This window comes from Solea senegalensis, linkage group LG14 (genome assembly GCF_019176455.1).
Source record: "Solea senegalensis isolate Sse05_10M linkage group LG14, IFAPA_SoseM_1, whole genome shotgun sequence".
Taxonomy (NCBI): domain Eukaryota; kingdom Metazoa; phylum Chordata; class Actinopteri; order Pleuronectiformes; family Soleidae; genus Solea; species Solea senegalensis.
This window is the reverse complement of record NC_058034.1, coordinates 25,116,228-25,138,176: the sequence shown is the minus strand read 5'-3', so window position 1 is coordinate 25,138,176 and position 21,949 is coordinate 25,116,228. Positions and strand designations below refer to the sequence as shown.

The window sequence follows — 21,949 nt, the reverse complement described above, 5'->3', positions numbered from 1 at the left end:
GATCGCATTTTTCAACAATCCTGTCGCATTTTAATCATCAGCAGCATCAAAACAGAAGAACCTCACGTTTAATGAGCTACAACAGCTGCTCAGGCCTCACGGGACAAATGTGAAATTATGATTTAAATTCACCAGATGACACTAAAATATAAAACCGCTCCTTAACTTCTGCTCAATTGTTGCAACGATGGAGAAATGATGTCATTTCAATGTCTCATTTAGTGGTTTTGTCCTGAATAACATGGTGTAAAATGAAAAAGGTGGGAGGAAGAGTGAGGGGGCGGTGCAGGGGGCGTGGCCCGGTAGTGACACTTTCTTGAGATATCTTAAACTTAAATTGATGACAATTTAATGAGGTGGGTGCTTTGTTCACAGAGACACAGGAGCTGCTGGTCCTCTGCTGCCTCGTGTGGTCACTTTGTGTCACTGACGTGAATCTGAACAAACGATTTCAAAAGTCGAATTCACTGAAATCAGACATTAGAACTTAGTGATGGAGGCAGCAGTGGATCAACAACTCCTGTGTGTGTGATGTTAAAATCTCTGATTTCCTCTCTGGACGTTGGTGTGGGAGAGTGAGTGAGTGAATGAGTGAGTGAGTGAGTGAGTGAGTGAGTGTGTGTGTGTGTGAGTGGGTGGGTGAGTGAGTAGTTAACAAACTTGACTTTCCTGTTGGAAAAGTCTGTCTGACAGTGAGATAAAGACGTGACCATGTGACGTAGATATCTTAGAGTCTCCTTTTGTTTTGGCAGCCATGTTTTCACTGAGAGTGAGCCTCGGTGTCTAAAGCAGCAGGGGGCGCTCAAACAGACCGGCAGCACGTCACACAACCACATTTAAAACACAAAACAAAACCTGAACCTGAATCATTTTAACAGTAAAATGTTACATGTGTTTTCTCCGGTGAAGTAACTCAAAAAGAACGGGGAGAAAAATAAGTTAACGAGATATTTTACATCAATGATTTTAAAAAAATACACGACAGTTAAAAGTCAAATCAAGGAAAATTCAGTGTGTAACTGTTGTGTCGATCATCAGCCCTTTTGTGTGTCTTCACTCACACAGAGACACGGGTGAACATCAGTGACGGGATTCAAACCCCTGACTCCGTCATGTGGAGGTCAGAGGTCGCAGCAGATCCAGCTGCGACTCCAGCGCGACTCTCTGCCGGTGAACCACCTGCGGCCACAAGAAACATCGCAAACAAGTGTCACGACTTGTGTTTTTATGTTACCTGTCGTTTTATAGTCCACAACATTAGCCGAGGTCAGTGTTTGGTTGTTCGTTAGCTGAACTATCAAACTGGGTTTCAGTACATTCGGCATTTGCTTTTATTTTTGAAGTGTGGGCAACTATGTGACATCATTCTAACCAAACACCCCAAAAAAGCCACAGAACAGTCCTTTGCGCCTCTGTCTCGTGCTCTGATGGGTTCGGGATTAAAATGATGTTCACCGTTCAGTACAAGTTTGATAAAAAAGAGAAAAAAGCAACCAAAAGTCTTAAATGTTTTATTGTAGACTTATTTTTTATTTCTCTTGTACAACAGCGGAAGTTACAGTTTGTACCACATCGTGTTGATAGAAAATATTCAGCTGCGCTCGACATCAACATATTAAAAATCATTATAAAGACAATTCCAGTGTAATGACGTTACAGATAATATCGTCAAAGGTATATACAAGTTGCAATGAAAGTACGACGAGTGTAAATGACGTTAATATCTGTATCAGAGTCAGTCAGTGTTGTGTTTGTCGTTTAATGGCATATAACAAAGAACAATACCGCCCCCTGGATTAGAGTGTGGGTACTGCCATGAATGACTGCTTTACATCGAAAGTCACACATGAGAGTGACGTCACATCTGAGTTGACCGTATTCTTGTAACAAACAAAGTAGCAGAGTATTTTAACTATTTATGCAAATGGAGCCATCTTGGAATCCCATGTCAGGGTTTGCGAGGCTCCTCCAACTTCCAGAACAGAAAATCCGAGTTCCTGTTGAAGGTCGGGCCCCTAAACTTAGATTCCCACGTCCGACTACAACTGTCACGCACCGTTACATCACAAATGTTGAGTGCAGCTCAGATATTTGACTTCCTTCAGCCAAGTTAGTATTGTGCTGAGGTCAAAGGGTTTCAGGACTTGCCGGCCCAAAACTCATTTGTTTTACACTGTGATCAAAGTCAAAGTAAACGACGTGATGTTGTTTTTTTTCCTGAACAGCCGTGAGACAATGCTCTTAAGTTTTGGTTTTGATGTTTGAACCCTTGAGTTCCATCGCTGCTCCTAATCTTGTCTCCATCAGACATCAGAGGCAGGTGAAACCTCGGTAACATTGGTCTCATGTGAGCTACCGCTCTGTGGTGGGCTGCCATCGTGGTTGGGAGCAACACAAATGAATTCGGAAAGTTTTTCATGGGGATTAAATGATGCCTCGGCGCTCCGGGGTGATACCATGCCACAGAGACCGGTAAACATTATTGATGACACATGAACACCACCCTGCTCACTGGTTTGGAGTTCTGTGAGCTCTCTGAACTCTGCCAGAGCTCTTTGGTCTTCTTGAAATTCCAGGACTTTCTGAGATCCCTGGCTGTTTCCTTGACCTCCTTAATCCATCCCCTATTGAACACCAAGCTTCACTGGTCCTGGAGCTCCCTGAGGTCTTTGACGTCCCTGAGATCCAAGAGCTTTCTAAGCCATTCCCTACTGGACAGCTACACACTGTTTTCAGTTTCCACAATGAATCTTTGTCTTTGTAAAAATATTTCCTGGAATAAAGTCCAGTATTCAGCAAGTGGTCATCAGGTTGACCACACAACTGCACAATGTCGTTCATGTTTGCCAATTCACAGTCTCTTGAATAAAACGTAGCCTTGAGGTATGCAGTGGTGATTATAGAGCCGAGGGACCACATGTCCACTGCCTCACTCAGAGGAAGACCCAGTGAGACTTCAGGGGCTCGGTACGAAAGTTCTTGAAACACATCGCCACTTTCCAGATTGGAGACTAAATGAGCCAAACCAAAGTCGATCAGCTTCACCTTACAGGGCTGTAGACTGGGATTAGTCAGCATAATGTTCTGTAACTTGATGTCACAATGTACCATTTTTATGCTCTTAAGAGCGTTCAGTGCAACCAGCAGCTGTTGTGTGATCAGTTGAATCTCAGACAGAAACAGTTGCCTGCTGTTGTTAAAAACAAAATCGTAGAGCGTCATGTCCAGTTTCTCAAACTCCAGAAAAATGTTCCCTTGGAGCTCAAAGTGCCTGTTAAACCTGATCAAGCTGTTCTGGTCTGGGTCAAGATTCCTGAGGGATTCCAGGTTCTGTACCTCTTCTTTACCATATTTAGCTTTTACTTTTGCCATAGCCTTTACGGCCACCATCTCTCTGGTGTCTGATCTCCTGCACAGATACACATGTCCAAAGCCACCGTAACCAAGTACTTCCTTCACTTCATACCCACTTGATTCCATAAGTGGAACAAATCCATCATTCTGTAGTTGTGCATTCATTCTCTCCTGTTGAATGGTGCTTCTTTTGGAACTAGCAGAGGCAGGACAAGTCTCAACAGCATTGATGTCACCTGCGCGAGCTGTCTGTGGTGGACTGTCAGCAACCTTTCTGTCAGTCATGTTAGCTGTGAGTGGTGGATTCTCATAGCTGGAAGCGGCAGTTTCCTTATCCTTAAACAGGTGTGAGAAAAACCCATGGAACCTCTTGAAAAGCTTATGTTTGGTTCTGACTTTTGACCCAATACTCCTGTCAGTTGTGTTAATCTTGTCTCCATTGGAAACGTGACAAGCAGAGGCAGGTGAAGTCTCTGTAACACTGGTCTCACCTGAGGTATCGTTCTGTGGTGCTCTGCCGACACTGTTGGCTGTGCCTCTGTCAGCAAAGCCAGCTGTCGGTGGTGGTTTCTCGTTGCTGGAAGGAGCAGTTTCCTCATCCTTCGTACTTGTGAAAGATCCTTTCTTAAAAAGCTGTGAAAAAAATCCATTGACTCTCTTTAAAAGCTTATTTTTGGCTTTGATTTTTGGGCCCATAGTTCCATCAATTGAGCTAATCTTGTCTCCATTAGAGACATGACTAGCAGAGGCAGGTAAAGGCTCGGAAACATTGGTGTCATGTGAGACAGCTTTCTGTGGTGATCGGTCAACGGTGTTGGCAGTGGCTCTATCGACTAAGCCACCTGATGGAGGTACTTTCTTACTTTCTTTGTTGGAAGCTGCACAATCACCACGAAAGTATTTCTTGGCTATAAACGGATGCCTCAGAGCTTCACTGGGGGAAATTCTTTTCTTTGGATCTTTTTGCATCATTTCTTTGAGGAGGCTTATGAAAGCCTGTGTGTCCTCATTAGCAGCAGAACCTGGGCGAGTCTTAACAATGTCATCTAGACTGGCAAACATTTGTGATGACACGTGAGTTATCAATGGGTGAAAACCATGCTGCTCACTCCAGGAGCTCCCAGAGCTACCTGGCTGTTTCTCCGACTTCCTTGACCCGGTCCTTCTTGAACAAGTTACTGATTTGTGCTGCTCATTGGACTTGGAGCTCCATGAGCTCTCTGAGCTCCCTGAGATCCCAGACCTTTCCGAGCTCCTCGAATTCTCTGACATCTCGGAGCTTTCTGAGACATTCCCTACGGAACAGCTACACTTCATTTTCAGTTTCCACGAGGAGTCTTTGTCTTGGGAAAAATATTTACTGGTATAAAGTCCAGTATTCAGCATGTGGTCATCAGGTTGACCAAGCAACTGCACAATATCGTTCATGTTTGCCAATTCACAGTATCCTGAATACAACACAGCCTTGAGATATGCAGTGGCAAGGACAGAGCCGAGGGACCACATGTCCACTGCCTCACTCAGAGGAAGACCCAGTGAGACTTCAGGAGCTCTGTACGAAAGTACTTGAAACACATTGCCAAGTTGCAGATTGGAGACTGTATAAGCCACACCAAAGTCGATCAGCTTCACCTTACAGGTCTGCAGACTGGGATTAGTCAGCATAATATTGTCCAACTTAATGTCACAATGTACCAATTTGATGGTCTTAAGAGCGTTCAGTGCAACCAGCAGGTGTCGCGTGATGATTTGAATCTCAGAGAGAAACAGTCGCCTGCTGTTGTTGAAAACCAAATCGTAGAGCGTCATGTCCAGTTTCTCAAATTCCAGAAAAACATTTCCTTTGAGCTCAAAGTGCCTGTTAAACCTGATCAGGCTGTTCTTGTCTGGGTCGAGGTTCCTGATGGATTCCAGGTTTTGCACCTCTTCTTTCCCATATTTAGCTTTTACTTTGGATACAGCCTTCACAGCCACCGTCTCTGCGGTGTCTCTTCTCTTACAAAGATACACATGTCCAAAACCGCCAAAGTCCAGGAATTCCTTCACTTGATACCCACTTGATTCCATAAGTGGAACAAATCCATCACTTGGCGGTTTTGTTTCCATTCTCACCTGCTGAATGTTAGCGCAGACATGAGAAAGCTATCCTGATGTTAGAACAATGCAATTTCAACACTAGAAGGTTTCTTTCTTCCTTGGTGTTTCCAGCTGGTCGCCTCCATAATGACGCATTACTGCTTTCTCCTCACACCTCAGCTCAGAGCCTCGTTCCTCTTCTTCTCGAGCACTTCTTAGTGGTCTGGTTTTCCTGGTTTTTAGTGTGCATGATGTCGTCACACTTAGAAGGAGGATGTGACTGTCTGCGGTTGAATGGTGCATGTGTACAGATCAAAGGCCGGCGGAATTCCCTGCTAAGGTTGCCATGGCATTGGTGTTGGAAGAACCAAGACCAATTTGAAAATAAAGTTGGAAATGCCGAGTAATCAGCCGAGTTCGGGATCAGACGACACAAACTCTGGGCAATTTTCAAGCGATTTGGTCGTGACTGACACACTTCCTGTTTCGGACCCAATTATAAACCTTTGGGCACTATGAGCGGATGTGTTGTGTAACATAACTGAAGAACAAAGATTTGGCTTTTGGGATGCTCTGCGACACCCTGACTAGAAGTCCAAGACCAATAGGACAGAGTGCTCTGTCGCCGCGTAACATGAAGGACAGTCCATACTGTCCTCTTTGGGACACCCAAGAACGGGTCCACAATTCTTTTTTGTGACTGCAAGCATCACTCACAAGGAAGGAATTGCCCCGCCTCCCAGATGACCTATGAACTCGCGCAGTGTCGTGATCGCCAATCCCCCAAACAAGACACGGCAAGAGTCTTTAAAGAATAAGAATTTTTAAAATCCCAGTGTCCTGAATGTGTGTTCACCCCAAACCTGAAACCTTTCTTTATCACTGAATGACTTGTGTTTTCTTGTATCACGTGTGAGTAACACACGCTAACACAACAAGACTAATGCTAGAGCTGCACAAACAGCCAACCAGAGACAGGGACTCGAGTCGGAGACTTGGACTCAGATTTCCCTTGTGACTCGACCTCAAAAGACTCAAAAGACTCTGGGACAGTATTTATTAGACCTGTAGGTGTCAGGGTTGGTTTACTCTGATGTCTGGCGTAAACAGGAAGTCAGGTCTGAGGGTGACCAGGTGTCCACATGCACCAGGTTGGTCACTGCTACAGGTGAGTGGAGCCATAAATCGAGCCATTTAATTGGACGATAGTTGCTGTTATTGTTTATTAATCGACCAAATATAACAAATGTATGCTCTCATAAACCCATGAATCGTTTTTTCCTACAGAAATGGTTGCTCTTATGTTTTTTGTTTTTTTAATGACCTGTTTCATGTGTTTAATATTTATTTTGATTGAAAATACTGTGTCATTGAAGGTTCAGTAAAACATTGAACAGTGTCTCCATGGTGACACATTCACATTTTAATGTTTCACATATTAAAACCTAAAGTTGTCATTTTGTTCATTTGAGCCTCAACAATCTGGATTGTTTTTAATAATCTAACCTTTGATCAGTTTATCCATCTATAAATTATATCAGTATATTTTATATCATTATCATTATTATAATAATATATTATATTTTGGTTCAGTTTCCTTCCTTCCTTCCTACAACTACTCAAACTACTACAGATTTTAAAACAGATAAAAAGTCTCAGACTCACATTTTTTCTCAGTTTTCCTCTGAATTTGAGGAAAAATCTAAAGAAAATAAGTTTATTTATAGATTTATTTTCTCTTTCCTCACACGCTGTCTCATCGTCCTCCGTGGACGCTGTCGTTGCTGGGACTATTTTGAACAGGACAGTTGTGGATGCCACAGAGTCCTGGCTGTTTTAACAAGGCTGGCGTCTAAATAAAGACACACACATGTCTGTCTCTGCAGGATTCCACACATGCTTTGATGAACGTGCAGAATTACAGCGAGGACGGATGAGACCACTTTAGTCCCAGCAAACAGAGTGAGAATGAAAACAGGTCAACGAGTCCATAATGATCATAATAATACACTTATAATTTGACATAGTTGGTGACTGTAATGTTGTGACAGGTTTCTCTGTCATTTTCTGTCCACACAGGAGTTAAAAAACATCCTTTATCCGACCTTTATAGCTAAATGAATCATCCACTATTTAAATAATTCAGTTTGATGACTTTGAGGCTTTATTTTAATCAATAAAACCTGTTTGTGTGATTTTTCAGCTTCTTAAATGTGAATATTCTCTGGTTTCTTTGCTCCATAAAACAAAGACATCATTTTGGATCGATTTCCAGGTTTGACAAACACTGGTCTGGATTGAATGTGTGTCTGATGTCATTATTGAAACTCAGTCACAGATTCAACCATTCAGCAAAGAACAGTTAATATCACTGTGCAGCTCCACATGAAAATAATAAATACAAGTTCAACGCTCAGAAATCTCCACTCTGTGTTCGTGTTTTATCTTGTGTGTGTGTGTGTGCGTGTGTACAGGCATGTGTGTGAGTCACACACAGATGCAAACACTGATGTCTGTGTCTGTGTGCGAGACACACGACGACTGTCCCACAATAACGCTGTCCCAAATATGTGACAATCACACAAAACAAAAAAAGCTCTTAAATGTGAATGAGGTGAAGTGTGTTTCTGTTTGGTCAACACGGTGGCGATCAGCTTTGTGATGAAGATTCTCATCAACGTCTCAAACGTCTCTCTCTGTGAGGGAAGATCTGGGTTTTTCCCTCGTCCCCGGAGGAGCCAGAGGTCAGAGGTCACGCGGTTCACACACAGAACATGGACTGACCTTGAGTTGTTGTTGGAGCTCACTGTTGAGGCGTGTCAGCACCGCGTTGGTTTCCCTGTTCTTCCGGATCGCCGTCTGGATCTCCCTCTTCTGCCTGGACACAAACACAAAGACACACACAGACACACAAACACACACAGACACACACAGACACACACAGACACACAGACACACACAGACACACAAACACACACAGACACACACACAGACACACAAACACACACAGACACACACACACAAAACACAAAACAGACACATACAAACACACAAACACACAAACACACACAGACACACACAGACACAAACATACACACACAGACACACACACACAAACAGACACACACACACACACATACAGACACACACAGACACATACAGACACACACAGACACATACAGACACACAAACACCACAGACACACAAACACAACACATACAGACACACAAACACACAGACACATACAGACACACAGACACATACAGACACACAAACACACACAACACACACAAACACAACAGACACACACAGACCCACACAGACACACAAACACAGAAACACACACAGACACATAGACACACACAGACACTCACAGAGACACACACAAACACACACAGACACACAAACACAATTCATTTGTTGAGTAAATCAAGTTCTATGAGAGATGGTGGCAGGAACAGGAAGTGAGTCGTGTGCATGTCAGTGTTTGTTTAACATTTAACAGGAGATGAATGATGATGATGATGATGATGATGATGATGAATGATGATGATGATGATGATGAATGAGAGTCAGAGATGAAAGATGGAAACATATCTGAAACTTCACTCACGCTCTGACCACGCCCCAAAATACAGACGTTCTAGAGAAATATTAACATATTAACATTAACATGTTATTATTATTATTATGATCCATCTTATTATAATGAATTGCATTTTTGAGGCCTTTGACCACGCCCCAAAACTCATGGTGGAGATTTACGTCTGTGGGAGGGGCCAATAAGTGCACCGCCTCCAGTTCTAATTCACCCTGAACAGCAGGTGTAGAAGGTCGGGAAGAAGAAAAAAATGACATCATGATCCAAACACAACAGGAAGGCCGCCATCTTGGATTGAAGGAGTTTGGCGACCTTTGAAGGAACTTGTCCTGGAGCGTTAGTGCGATCATGTTTTATTGTATGACTTGTTTATTTGTGTTGTTTTAATCATTTCTACAGTGTCTTATGTTTCTCTGTTTTATTCTCTGATATGTCTTGGACTGGCCTAAGGGGGGCGCTGTTGAGCCCATGACTAATAACAATAGTGCGATAACATTTTCATAACTTTGGAATTATTGAATGTTTTTTTGTGCACGTTCAAGCCTTTAACAGACACTCGTTGGACAGACAGAGTCCACAGTTTGACTGACTTTTGAGCAGGTTTTGTCGGGTGAGGGAAGGACGCGGCGGCGGTGGGCGGGACCGACGGCGGCGTCAGGGTCTCTGCGCTCTGAGTCTCAGCGTGGTACTTCTTGCGAACTGGTTTCTGCGGCACCTGAGAGGAACCAGCGACCACGACGACGTCCTGGGAGACAAACGGAAAAACAAGCCACAAGTCAACGTACGAAAACACACGAATGAATGGATGAATGAATGAATGAACATGATGTTTAATGACCTGTTTTGAAGTCAAGTTCTCAGCGCTTGGAACAAATCTGGACGGTGGACACGGGTCCTCAGGTTTGACACTGATCTCCTCCTGCAGCACAGACAGTTTTTCACATCATTGTTTCATGAAATGAGATAAAAAAGAACTGAAAAACTTGCACCACAAACTGTAGTTTTTAGCACTTGTGTCTGTCTTCGTCCACACAGTCCTGTCCCACTGTTGTCTGTGGACATTTTAATGTGGGGTTTAGCCAACGTGATCCTCTAATTTCTACGAGCTTGTCTCTGCACTGTGGTTTTCCTGATGCTTTAAACAGGCTCACGCTGCTGCTGCTGCTGCTGCTGCTGCTGCTGCTTGTGCTGCTGCTGCTGCTGCTGCCCATGAAAAAACCTAAAAATGCATTCTGCTGAGCAACGCAGGCGAGCAAGCGCAATCCTGGACTTTACTGCTGAATATGAAACCCGAGCGCGGCGTGGAAACATTAAAACACGGGTGCAGGAGCTGCTGCAGCGGCAGTAAACCACAGGAGCTCCATTAGCTGCATGTGTGGTCACAGCAGCCAGAGGTCACGGCGGTTTCACTTCAGCAATGTCAGAGAAGGACGCTGGAGTTTCGCCATTTAAATGATACAAATTAGAGCCAAGCAGCAGGAATTATGAGCGACTCAGGAGAAAGGAGGAGTTGTAGACATTAAACCTGCACGTGGTAACTGTGCTAACAGGCCATTAAAAACAAACTCAGACAGTCTGAGGGTTTGATTTCTGGTGCTGACGGAGGCGGTGAATCACACGACTCTGACCCACCACAGTCAAGTGTAGTAAAACTTTAGTAAGGTAAAGTGAATTTGTTTTAGCTCAGAGGAGCTGCTGGTCCTCTGCTGCCTCATGTGGTCACTGTGTGACACTGAGGTCAATCTGAATTAATAAAATAAGACATTAGAACTCAGCAGTGGATCAACAACTGTGAGTGAGTGGTTTACAAACTTGTAAAAGTCTGTCTGACAGTGAGATAAAGACGTGAACATGTTGTTTTATAACAGCATCCACACATGTAATAATTTAATTTAATTTAATTTAATTTAATTTAATTTAATTTCATTTCATTTAATTAATGGTCCTTGCAGTTTATATATAAATAAAACATACACAGGTTTATTGTGTAGTCAGTGTAATAGTCTGACACAGAACATTGACAGTCCAGGACCCAACCCTGACAGTTAGACCAGGTTTTTCTGCTCACCTCTTCTTTGAAGTGACTGAAGTCAGCGAAGTTTGGCTGCTGAACTGAACTCTGAGCACTTTTCTCTGTGGCAGAGATGAAATGAGAAACCTGAGAGAAAACGACAAGTGACAACTGATGAAGCAACAAAATGTCCCTCCATCGTAAGTGAACGGGACATTTGTTTACAAGTGTCGAGCATGAGGAAATCAGACGCTCTCCCACACCAAAGGCAATCAGTGATTCTAGCTCACAGGGACACAGGAGCTGCTGGTCCTCTGCTGCCTCGTGTGGTCACTTTGTGTCACTGAGGTCAATCTGAACAAAGGATTTTAAAGCCAGAATTAATAAAATAAGACATTTAAACTTAGTGATGGAGGCAGCAGTGGATCAACTCCTGTGTGTGTGATGTTAAAATCACTGCTTTTCTCTGTGGACTTTGGTGTGGGAGAGTGAGTGTTTTACAAACTTCACTTCCTGTTCTAACAGTGACATAAGGACGTGAACATGTGACGTACAGTAGATATCATAGACAAACTGATGTAGATTTTATGTAAGGGTTTTCTCTAAGAACAAGCCTGCTCAGTGTACTGTAGGGGGCGCTCACAGCACAACCACACTTTGAAGTTTGCAGAATTGTACAATAGAAAAAGTGTGAGTCACCTGAGAGGCCGACGGTCTTGGAGGCAGAGCTGGGGGAGGAAGTAACCATCCAGCACTTTTTACTCCTGAAACACACAAGACAATATTCACTTAAACCTGAGTCAAAAACACCTTAAACCTGAGTCAAAAACACCTTAAACAGGTCAAAACATAAACCTGAGTCAAAAACACACCTTAAACCTGGGTCAAAACACATTAAACCTGGGTCAAAAACACACAAACCTGGGTAAACCTGGGTCAAAAACACATAAACCTGGGTCAAAAACAAAACCTAGGTCAAAACATTAAACCTGGGTCAAAAAACACCTTAAACCTGGGTCAAAAACACCTTAAACCTGGGTCAAAAACACATTAAACCTGGGTCAAAACACCTTAAACCTGAGTCAAAAACACATTAAACCTGGGTCAAAACACATTAAACCAAAATATAATTTTGTTGATTCCATCTCAGGATCTGTGAAGAGCCAGGTCAGTGTGAGGATGTGAGGACGTGGTACCTGGCGCCCCCTGCTGGAGCAGCTTGTTGAGGTCCAGTGACGAGGCTCTGGAGTGGGTCTTCTGGGGTCGTGGTGGAGGCGTCGGAGGCTCCTCGGTTTTCTTCAGAGCGTCTTCAAAGGATGTGCTGGAGTAAGACCTGCAGACGGAAACAACACCGGGACACAGGTCTGTCATGGTTCTGTGACGTGGGTCTGTGACATGGTTCTGATCCAGTCACACTGTGAGTGAAATGCTCTCACCTGGGCCTGGTTCTGGTCCTCATCTGTGGGTCCAGATCCTGAGGAGGTTCTGAGAGGAAGAACACATTCAGGTCACACTCTAATGACTGCAAATTTATACCAAGGTTTTTACACCTCGGTTGACAACAAATTCAAGGACTTTCCAGGACCTTCCAGGACTAATTCCCTCAAATTCTAGGACTGAGTGTGTTGACACAGCTTCAGATGGGAGGACAACATGACGTTCACTTTTATTGATTTACATCTGGACAAAGTCATTGTCCTTTGTCTTTGTATTTAGGGACATTTTCAAAGACTTTCAAGGGCCTTGAATTATTTTTGTCACATTCACAAACTGTGAGAACCGTGTTATCTTATCTCTTATCTCTTATATCTTACCTTACCTTATCTTATCTTATCTCTTATATCATATCACCTGGTCTCTGAGGAAAAGCACAGATTGGTAGAACAGGTTTCTGCTGTGACGTCGTCGCTCTCGTCAAATCATCGTCTGTACAAACAAAGAGAAGACACAATGTTTATTTATAATTTATTTATTTAAAATTTTAAATTATGAAGAGGACGAATAAAAGACTGTAATCCAGCTGTAATCTGATCAAATTATTCCCAATGTTAATACACAAGAGTCTGTGGATTATTTTACTTTTTTTTTAACATCTAAGAATCCATTTCCTTCTTAATTAATTTATAAATTACCTTTTTTATTTCATGTAATAATGTTCTTAAAAATAATGTGAATTGCAATTTACAAGAAATAAAAAAATATGCCGCATTTTAAACGACTGAAAATACTTTTTTATGCTGTTTTTATGAGACAAGAATATAAAAATAATTAATTTCATACATTATGAAATGAGAGGAAATAGTTTCTCAGAAATAAAATCTGTTGTTTACCAACAAATGAGACATAGTAAATAATAAAATATATTACACTTCTAAAAATATTCTTTTGTAAGAAACAGAAAAGCAACAGAAATGATTATTTATTTTATTACAACAGACTTTGTTTTTAAGAAAAAATATCTCATTCATTTAAAAGAAAACCTGAACTTTTAAAATGAATTTATGGAGAATGAAATAATATATTTGTTTACCTTGTTGACACGATTCTTCTTTTAAAGATTGTTTTGTTAAACTCGTCTCAAATCTGCTGCGACTCTGAAAAAGACAAAAACAAAGCAATGAAATCAAACAGGAGTTCATATTCAGAGTGTTGCTGCCCCCTGCTGGTGACAAAGAGAGGTGTCATCTCCATCACAGAGGGTCACTTTTCATCCTCGTGGGTTTGATGAACTTCCTGTCTGCAGTTTTTAAAGATCAGTGTGAATGTTCAAAGAAATCTCTTCCTCTTAAAGAAGAGGAAGTGTATGAAATGTTGTTGTTTACCATGTGACTGTGTCGAGGTGCAGCGTCGTCCTCAAACACGATGAGCGGCTCTGTGCTCTGGACAAGAGACAAGAATAAATGTAACGACGATAAAATCAGATTCTTTATGAGTTTGTTTGTTTTTCCTCTTACTGCAGGAGTGTCGACCATGTTCTCCTCCTCCTTCATCTTCATCACCTCCTCCTGCTCCTCCTGCTCCTCCTCTTGTTGAGGTCTCAGAGTCACAGGTAAACTCTCCGGCAGAGCGTAGCCGTTCTTTCTCGCCACAATCAGGTGAAACGCTGTGCAGAACTCAGAGAAGGTTAGAGCGCCATCTCTGTCCACGTCACTCAACTCCCTGAAACAAAGATTAAGAAATGAGATTAACCACTCCAGATTAACCACTCCAGATAAACCACTGCAGATTAACCACTCCAGATTAATCACTGCAGATTAGCCACTCCAGATGACGACAGTTTACATTGGCTGATCTACTTTAGTCTGTACATAATAAAAATAGTTTGTTACAGACTCGACTACTGTGATGTTCATTTGAATATTTTTTCTAACATTTATTGTTTCTCACTCATTCACTCACACTCGCTCACTCACTCAGACACTCATTCACTCACTCACTCACTCACTTACAGACTCACTCACTCACTCACTCATTCACAGACTCATTCACTCACTCATTCACAGACTCATTCACAGACTCACTCACTCACTCACTCACTCATTCACAGACTCATTCACTCACTCATTCACAGACTCATTCACTCACTCACTCACTTACAGACTCACTACAGACTCACTCACTCCTTACAGACTCACTCACTCACTCATTCACAGACTCATTCACTCACTCACTCACTTACAGACTCACTCACTCACTTACAGACTCACTCACTCATTCACAGACTCACTCACTCACTCATTCACAGACTCATTCACTCACTCATTCACAGACTCATTCATTCACTCACTCACTCACTCATTCACTCGCTCACAGACTCACTCGCTCACCAGATGTGTGACAGTTCAGGGATGGGGAGTTTGGATTTAGTGAAGAAGTTTTTGGCCACAGATCCTGAGAAAAACAAAGAAAATAATCATTTATTAGTTTATGTTTCGTTTTTATGTCTTTTATAGTTTGTGTTTGTTTTTCTACCAATTAAAAGAGTTGTGTTCATATTTGTGTTGTGTATTTTTAGTTTGTGTTGTGTTATGTTGTATTTTTGTTGTGTTGTGTTGGTGTTGAGTTGGTGTTGAGTTGGTGTTGTGTTAGTGTTGTGTTCCTGTGTGTGTGTGTCAGCGTTGTTGTGTGTTTTTGTTGTGTTGTGTTTGTCCAACAGACCCTCGTGTGTGTCAGTGTTGTTGTGTTAGTTTGTGTTTGTTTTTCTGCCAATTAAAAGAGTTGTGTTTTTGTTATGTTGTGCTAATGTTGTGTTTTTGTTTTGTTGGGTTGGTGCTGTGTTTTTGTTGTTGTGTTGAGTTGGTATTGTACTGGGCTTGTGTTGAGTTGCTGTTATGTTGGTGCAGTGTTGTTGTGTGTTTTTAGTGTGTTTTGTTGTGTTGGTGTTGTGTTCTTCCATCAGACCCTCCTGTGTGTGTCAGTGTTGCTGTGTGTTTTTCTTGTGTTGGTGTTGTGTTGGTATTGTTGTCTGTTTTTGTTGTGTTGTGTTCTTCCATCAGACCCTCCTGTGTGTGTCAGTGTTGCTGTGTGTTTTTCTTGTGTTGGTGTTGTGTTGGAATTGTTGTCTGTTTTTGTTGTGTTGTGTTCTTCCATCAGACCCTCCAGTGTGTGTCAGTGTTGTTGTGTGTTTTTGTTGTGTTGGTGTTGTGTTCTTCCATTAGACCCTTCTGTGTGTGTCAGTGTTGTTGTGTGTTTTTAGTGTGTTGTGTTGTGTTGGTGTTGAGTTTGTGTTGTTGTGTTGGTGTTGTGTTCTTCCATCAGACCCTCCTGTGTGTGTCAGTCTTGTTGTATGTTTTGTTGTGTTTGTCCATTAGACCCTCCTGTGTGTGTGTTAGTGTTGTTGTGTGTTTTTGTTGTGTTGTGTTCTTCCAATAGACCCTAATGTGTGTGTCAGTGTTGTTGTGTTGAGTTGTGTTGTTGTGTGTTTTTGTTGTGTTTTGTAGGTGTTGAGTTGATGTTCTGTTCTTCCACCAGACCCTCCTATGTGTGTCAGACAGACGACTTTATTGTCAGTGTTGTTGTGTGTTTTTGTTGTGTTGTGTTCTTCCATTAGATCCTTCTGTGTGTTTTTGTTGTGTTGTGTTGGTGTTGTGTTGAGTTGGTGTTGTGTTGTTGTGTGTTTTTGTTGTGTGGTGTTGGTGTTGTGTTCTTCCATCAGACCCTCCTGTGTGTCAGAGTTGTTGTGTGTTTTTGTTGTGTTGTGTTGTTGGTGTTGTGTTCTTCCATCAGACCCTCCTATGTGTGTGTCAGTGTTGTTGTGTTGTCTTGTGTTGTTGTGTGTGTACCGAGGATCAGAGCGCCCAGGTCCGGCTGAAGACTCCTGAACTGGTTGGTGTAATAGTCGAGCTGTTCCTCTGTGATCCTCCAGGGGTCAGTGTCACAATAATCATCCACATCTGGACGGTTTATCCTCTCTGATGAAGAAGCCTGAGCCACAAACACACAAACACACAAACACAGAGAGAAGAAGAAAAACATGTGAATTATTATTTAAAATGTTATAAAATTCAGATCCAAACAAAACAAAAGAACTCATTTGTACCCGGGTCATGACAGGATGTTCCACCGTGGGTTTGGATGCGTACTTGTTGGGGGAGGAGTGCTGCTCCAGCTGAGCCAGCGGCCATTTTGTCTGCGTCCCTTCATAGACTGACGGACACAAGACAAACTGACAACATCCAGCTACCATTTTCCTCTCAATTACACATTTGATCCCTGAAAATGACAGTTATATAAAAACAGGGTCATAATAAAAACTTACTGATTTGTGAGTCGGCTCCATTTTTGTGTTTGACGCACGAGTAGCTGCGATACGTCGCTGGAGAGAGAGGCGGGGAAGTGTGTGGTGATCGAGGCGGAGACCAGGGTTCCTGTCAGAACCACGACGCAATGACATCACCACGATTTCAGCCACTTCATAAAAGACTCATCAAATACTTCAAATTCTTGTATCTTATGAACTCTCTTATCAACTCTTTACTACATATGACTCTGGTCATATGTAGTAAAGCATGAGCTCAAATGAAATAAGTAAACACTGATTTTGGTATCACATATTAATGGTTGTGATATCAGTGTTGTTGAGGCTAACGATCAGTGCTGATACTGGTATTGAACATTTTAAACAATAAACAGGCCTAAATCATCAGCGGTGTAGTCCTGTGCTTACCTTCTTCTCCACGGTGGCCTCCAGGCGCCTGAAGCTGCTTCTGTCAGCCGGAGTCCACGACCCTGATCCACACTGAGCTTCTGCACAGAGAGGCAGCGACGAGTATCTCATCTCTGCTTCATTCTTCATCCCCACAAATCTGGGCAGAGGTAGATCTGCAGCCATAACAGAGGAAGAGAACCAGAGGCTCACTCACTCACAAAGTTTGTAAAGCACTCACTCTCCCACACCAAAGTCCACAGAGAAAATCAGTGATGTTACATCACACACACACACACAGGAGTTGTTGTGGATCAACAACTCCTGTGTGTGTGTGTGTGTGTGTGTGCTGCCTCCATCACTAAGTTTAAATGTCTTGTTTGCTCAGATTGACCTCAGTGACACAAAGTGACCACACGAGGCAGCAGAGGACTGGACTTTGGTGTGGGAGAGTGAGTGGTTTACAAACTTCAGTCTGTCTGACAGTGAGATAAAGACGTGTGTGACATGGTGAGTCTTTTGTCCCCAGGCTGCAGGGGGCGCTACCTGCACAGTTAGTGTTGACTACCTCACACAACTACCCTTCTATAAACCTTAACTAGCATTTTGCTGATATTTACCATTTTAAGTCATTTGTACTTTTTATATTTCCATTTAAGTAGCTAAAAAAAAACATGCCACGTAAAAAGAAAAACATGATTTTAGAGTTCCTCTCGTCTTTAACCTCACGTGTGACAATCACTGAGACAACAGGAGTTCATCAGGATGAGCGTCTGTGATCAATCAGGGCCGATTTAAAATCTATACTCTTCATATTGATCCATCATGATCCTGCGTCACATGCTGTGCGACTGTGTTTTCTGCTCTCCTGACCCACTTAGCCCTTTCCACACGATTAGACCAAATCCTGCCATGTTCAGATTATCTCCTGATCCACTTTGGCTCTCGTCAGACTCCTCCGGCCTGAGCGGAACACTTACTGGTGGCTGTGACACTGTCCAGGCGAACAGGCAAACCTGCCTGAGCGGCGGCGAGCAGCTTCAGAGCCACGTAGAACTGAGGCGTACCGAAGTAACCCAGCTGCCTCGCGCCACACACCTCAGTCACCTGGAAAACACAGCATTATATACAACATCAGAATTAACAGAATAAACGGGATCAGTTTCAATCCTGATCGACGGGATTTGTCGAATAAAATCAACACAGAAGGAAGAAACGGTGTGTGTGTGTGTGTGTGTGATAAGAAGCAGCAGCAGCAGCAGCAGCAGCAGCACAGTGGGATCTTCTTCTGATTACAGGTTCAGTATGTACATACTCTGTGTTCATGTCTTTATCTCACTGTCAGACAGGAAAGTGAAGTCTGTAAACCACTCACTCACTCACTCACTCACTCACTCACTCACTCACTCACTCTCCCACACCAAACCTCATAGAGAAAATCAGTGATTTTAGCTGCTGGTCCTCTGCTGCCTCGTGTGGTCACTCACTCTAGTGATGGAGGCAGCAGTGGATCACCAACTCGTGTGTGTGTGTGTGATGTTAAAATCACTGGTTTTCTCTGTGGACTTTGGTGTGGGAGAGTGAGCGGTTTACAAACTTCACTTCCTGTTCTAACAGTGACATAAAGACGTGAACATGTGACGTAGATATCATATCTGTGTGAAGGTGAACACATGAACAGATGAACACATGAACAAACAGGATCGAGTTTGATGGAATGAATTTGAAAGTGAAGCTGTCACCATCATGTGTTGTTGAATCATGAAATATGAACGAATGAATGAGGGCTGCTGTTATTGTCTCATGAGGCCGAGGGTCATGTGCAGTGCATGGGCTCATTGTGCTCGACCTGCACTGAAAGTCACTCTGCAGCTTTCACAGCGACGTGAGATTCAAATGTGCAGAAACACCAGTAATGACCACGAGGAACCATGAGAATAACAATAAGAAGAAGAAGTACTACCACTTCGTCTTATTCTACTATTACTACTATTTCTTCTACTACTACCACTTCTACTACTATTTATTCTACTACTACTACTTTTTCTACTACTACAACTACTACTTCTTCTTCTACTATTACTACTATTTCTTCTACTACTACCACTTCTACTACTATTTCTTCTACTACTACCACTTTTTCTACTATTTCTTCTACTACTACTACTTTTTCTACTTCTACAACTACTACTACTTCTTCTACTACCGCCACTACTTTTACTACCACTTCTACTACTACTACTACTACTACAACTACTACTTCTTCTACTACTACTACTTCTACAACAACTACTACTTCTTCTACTACTACCACTACTTTTACTACCACTTCTACTACTATTACTACTATTTCTTCTACTACTACTTCTTCTTCTACTACTATTTCTTCTTCTAATGCTACCTCTTATACAACTACTACTTCTTCTACTACCACCACTTCTACTACTACTTGATCTACTACTACTACTACTTCTTCCACTACACTTCTTCTTCACTACTATTTCTTCTTCTACTACTACTTCTACTACTACTACTACTTCTACTTCTTCTACCACTACTTTTACTACCACTTTTTCTACTATCACTACTATTTCTTCTTCTACTACTACTACTTCTACTACTACTACTACTTCTTCTTCTTCTACTACTCAGTCTGTCAGAAGGTGTCAGAAGCTTTTCCTGCCAACATGGCGGCGTAAACAAAGTGAGCCACTGACGTCAGGAGCTCCGCTGGTAAAGAACAATTATAAATAGAAGTTTAAATTGGATTTTTTCAGCATTAGGAGCTTTAATTAATTCACCAGTTGTTGTTGTATAATGACAAATAAAGATGCTTTCTTCCTTTTCCTTCCTTTAATCTCCACACTGAGAGACCACGTCCATTTCAAATATGGAAAATGTTTATTGACAGATCTCGTTTGGGGGGGCAGGGTTTTGGATGTCGACTGTTTGTTGTGAAGGAAACACATGATTGAAGATTCTCTGATACTCAGTGACATATTGACCCTGGAGTCACAGCAGAGTCCTGCAGCAGACATCCTGCAGCAGCACGGACAAACCAGGCTTACACGCCCCGGGTGTCACTCAAACCCAGTGAGGTGGCGCTGATCCAGGCCGGACAGGAAGGAAGGAAGGAAGCTCAGTGCCAAACTTCCTGACACCCACACACACACACACACACACACACACAATAGACTGTGATGGCCCCGAGCCGACCCATCAGAACAGAGAGTGAATGGAGGCGCTGATCTGATCTGCTGTGTTCATCTGAGCTGGAAAAATATGTCCATTATATTCCTGTGATGCATCAGCAATAAGTAGTGTGACGGGGTGAGTGAGTGAGTGAGTGAGTGAGTGAGTGAGTGGTCTTCTAGAGACAACATAGGACAGAACACAATCCCTGTCAGATGACACACTGTCACAATCTGTGTGACAGCAGCAACAATCAATCAATCAACATCAATTATACCAATAACCACTTCATCAGTTTGAGTCTGGACTTTGGTGTGAGAGAGTGAGTCTCACAGTGAGATAAAGACGTCAACATGTCCTTAAAGACGTGGTCGGCTTAAACTGACGCTGGTTTTATTACACAGGTGTTTAGTTAAACCATGTTTTTCAATGATACTGAGCCTCTGTATGTCAGGCTGGTTCTCAGCTGCAGGGGGCGCTCACAGCACAGTCAGCATATGACACATGCCACATACAACACACACACACACACACACACACAGTTGGAGGAGGACTTGTGACCAAATCTGTAACTGATCGATCAGTTGAATGAGATTGACTGATTAACACACACACACACACACACACACGTTCGACATTCATGACTTGAGGGGACATTGCATTGACTTACATTCCTGGAGATTTACTCTAACCTTAACCACAATTACTACTGACCTAATCCTAATCCTAATCCTAACCCTGACCCTTACTTTAAAACATATCTTCACCTTAAAATGTAGCAGTTTACGTTATGGGGACAAGGAGGACAAGTCCCCATAATAATGTGACTGGACAGGTTTAGGTCCCCACAACATTAGTAACACCTGGTCACACACACACACACACACACACACACACACACACAGTGTCTCCTGCAGCTGCAGCTCTTAGCTGTGGAACATGTGATGAAGCAGCAGCTCATCATCATCATCATCATCATCACTCACTCTGTGCAGAAGCTCAGGATGAAGTCCGGACGCCTTAAACAGCTCCGCCACCTTCACAGACGACAGGTTCCCGGTGTTTTCTGCAGCAGGAGCGGGAGCAGGAGGAAGAGGATGATGAAGATGAGGAGCAGCAGGAGCAGCAGGAGCAGCAGCAGTAACAGTAACAGTGTGACTCTGACACAGTCCGTGTAACCCTGAGTAAAAGCTCTGCTCCTGTTCACTCAGTGACAGGAAACTCCCTGAACACCACACACCGCAGTCCTGATCCATCCTACACCAGAACACAGCCACACATCCTGATCCTGCTGCCGCTAACACCGGCGAGGAGGAGCCGGAGGAGCAGGAGGAGCAGGAGGAGCCGGAGGAGGAGCAGGAGAATAAAGACGGCTCTTTCTGCAGAGTGTATAACACAGCGCTGTGTCTTTAAGTGGGCGGGACTACAAACAGTGGGCGGGACTACAAGTTGTCAGAATCACACAGAGAAATGTCTGGCCGTTTCTTAATACTTGGGAAATATATACTTGAGAAGTACACTGGGAGTATATACTTGAAGTACAGGAGTACACAAGTATGTGGTTGTTTCT

General features: G+C 42.8%; 1 protein-coding gene across 1 annotated transcript; it reads right to left on the bottom strand.

The window, feature by feature from the left end:
* Positions 1-753: 753 nt before the first annotated feature.
* Positions 754-21,725, bottom strand: reps2 (RALBP1 associated Eps domain containing 2). The gene is made up of 19 exons (XM_044044937.1): positions 21,366-21,725; positions 18,168-18,294; positions 17,209-17,363; positions 16,801-16,909; positions 16,582-16,688; positions 16,325-16,466; positions 14,870-14,933; positions 13,997-14,201; positions 13,865-13,921; positions 13,573-13,636; positions 12,894-12,968; positions 12,479-12,527; positions 12,239-12,375; positions 11,742-11,806; positions 11,100-11,189; positions 9,870-9,950; positions 9,622-9,776; positions 8,215-8,308; positions 754-1,179 (listed from the first exon to the last, which is right to left on the bottom strand). Exons 1-19 carry the CDS (start codon positions 21,633-21,635, stop codon positions 1,111-1,113), a joined length of 2,115 nt encoding a protein of 704 aa, XP_043900872.1. The 5' UTR covers positions 21,636-21,725; the 3' UTR covers positions 754-1,110.
* Between the last annotated feature and the right edge of the window lie 224 nt (positions 21,726-21,949).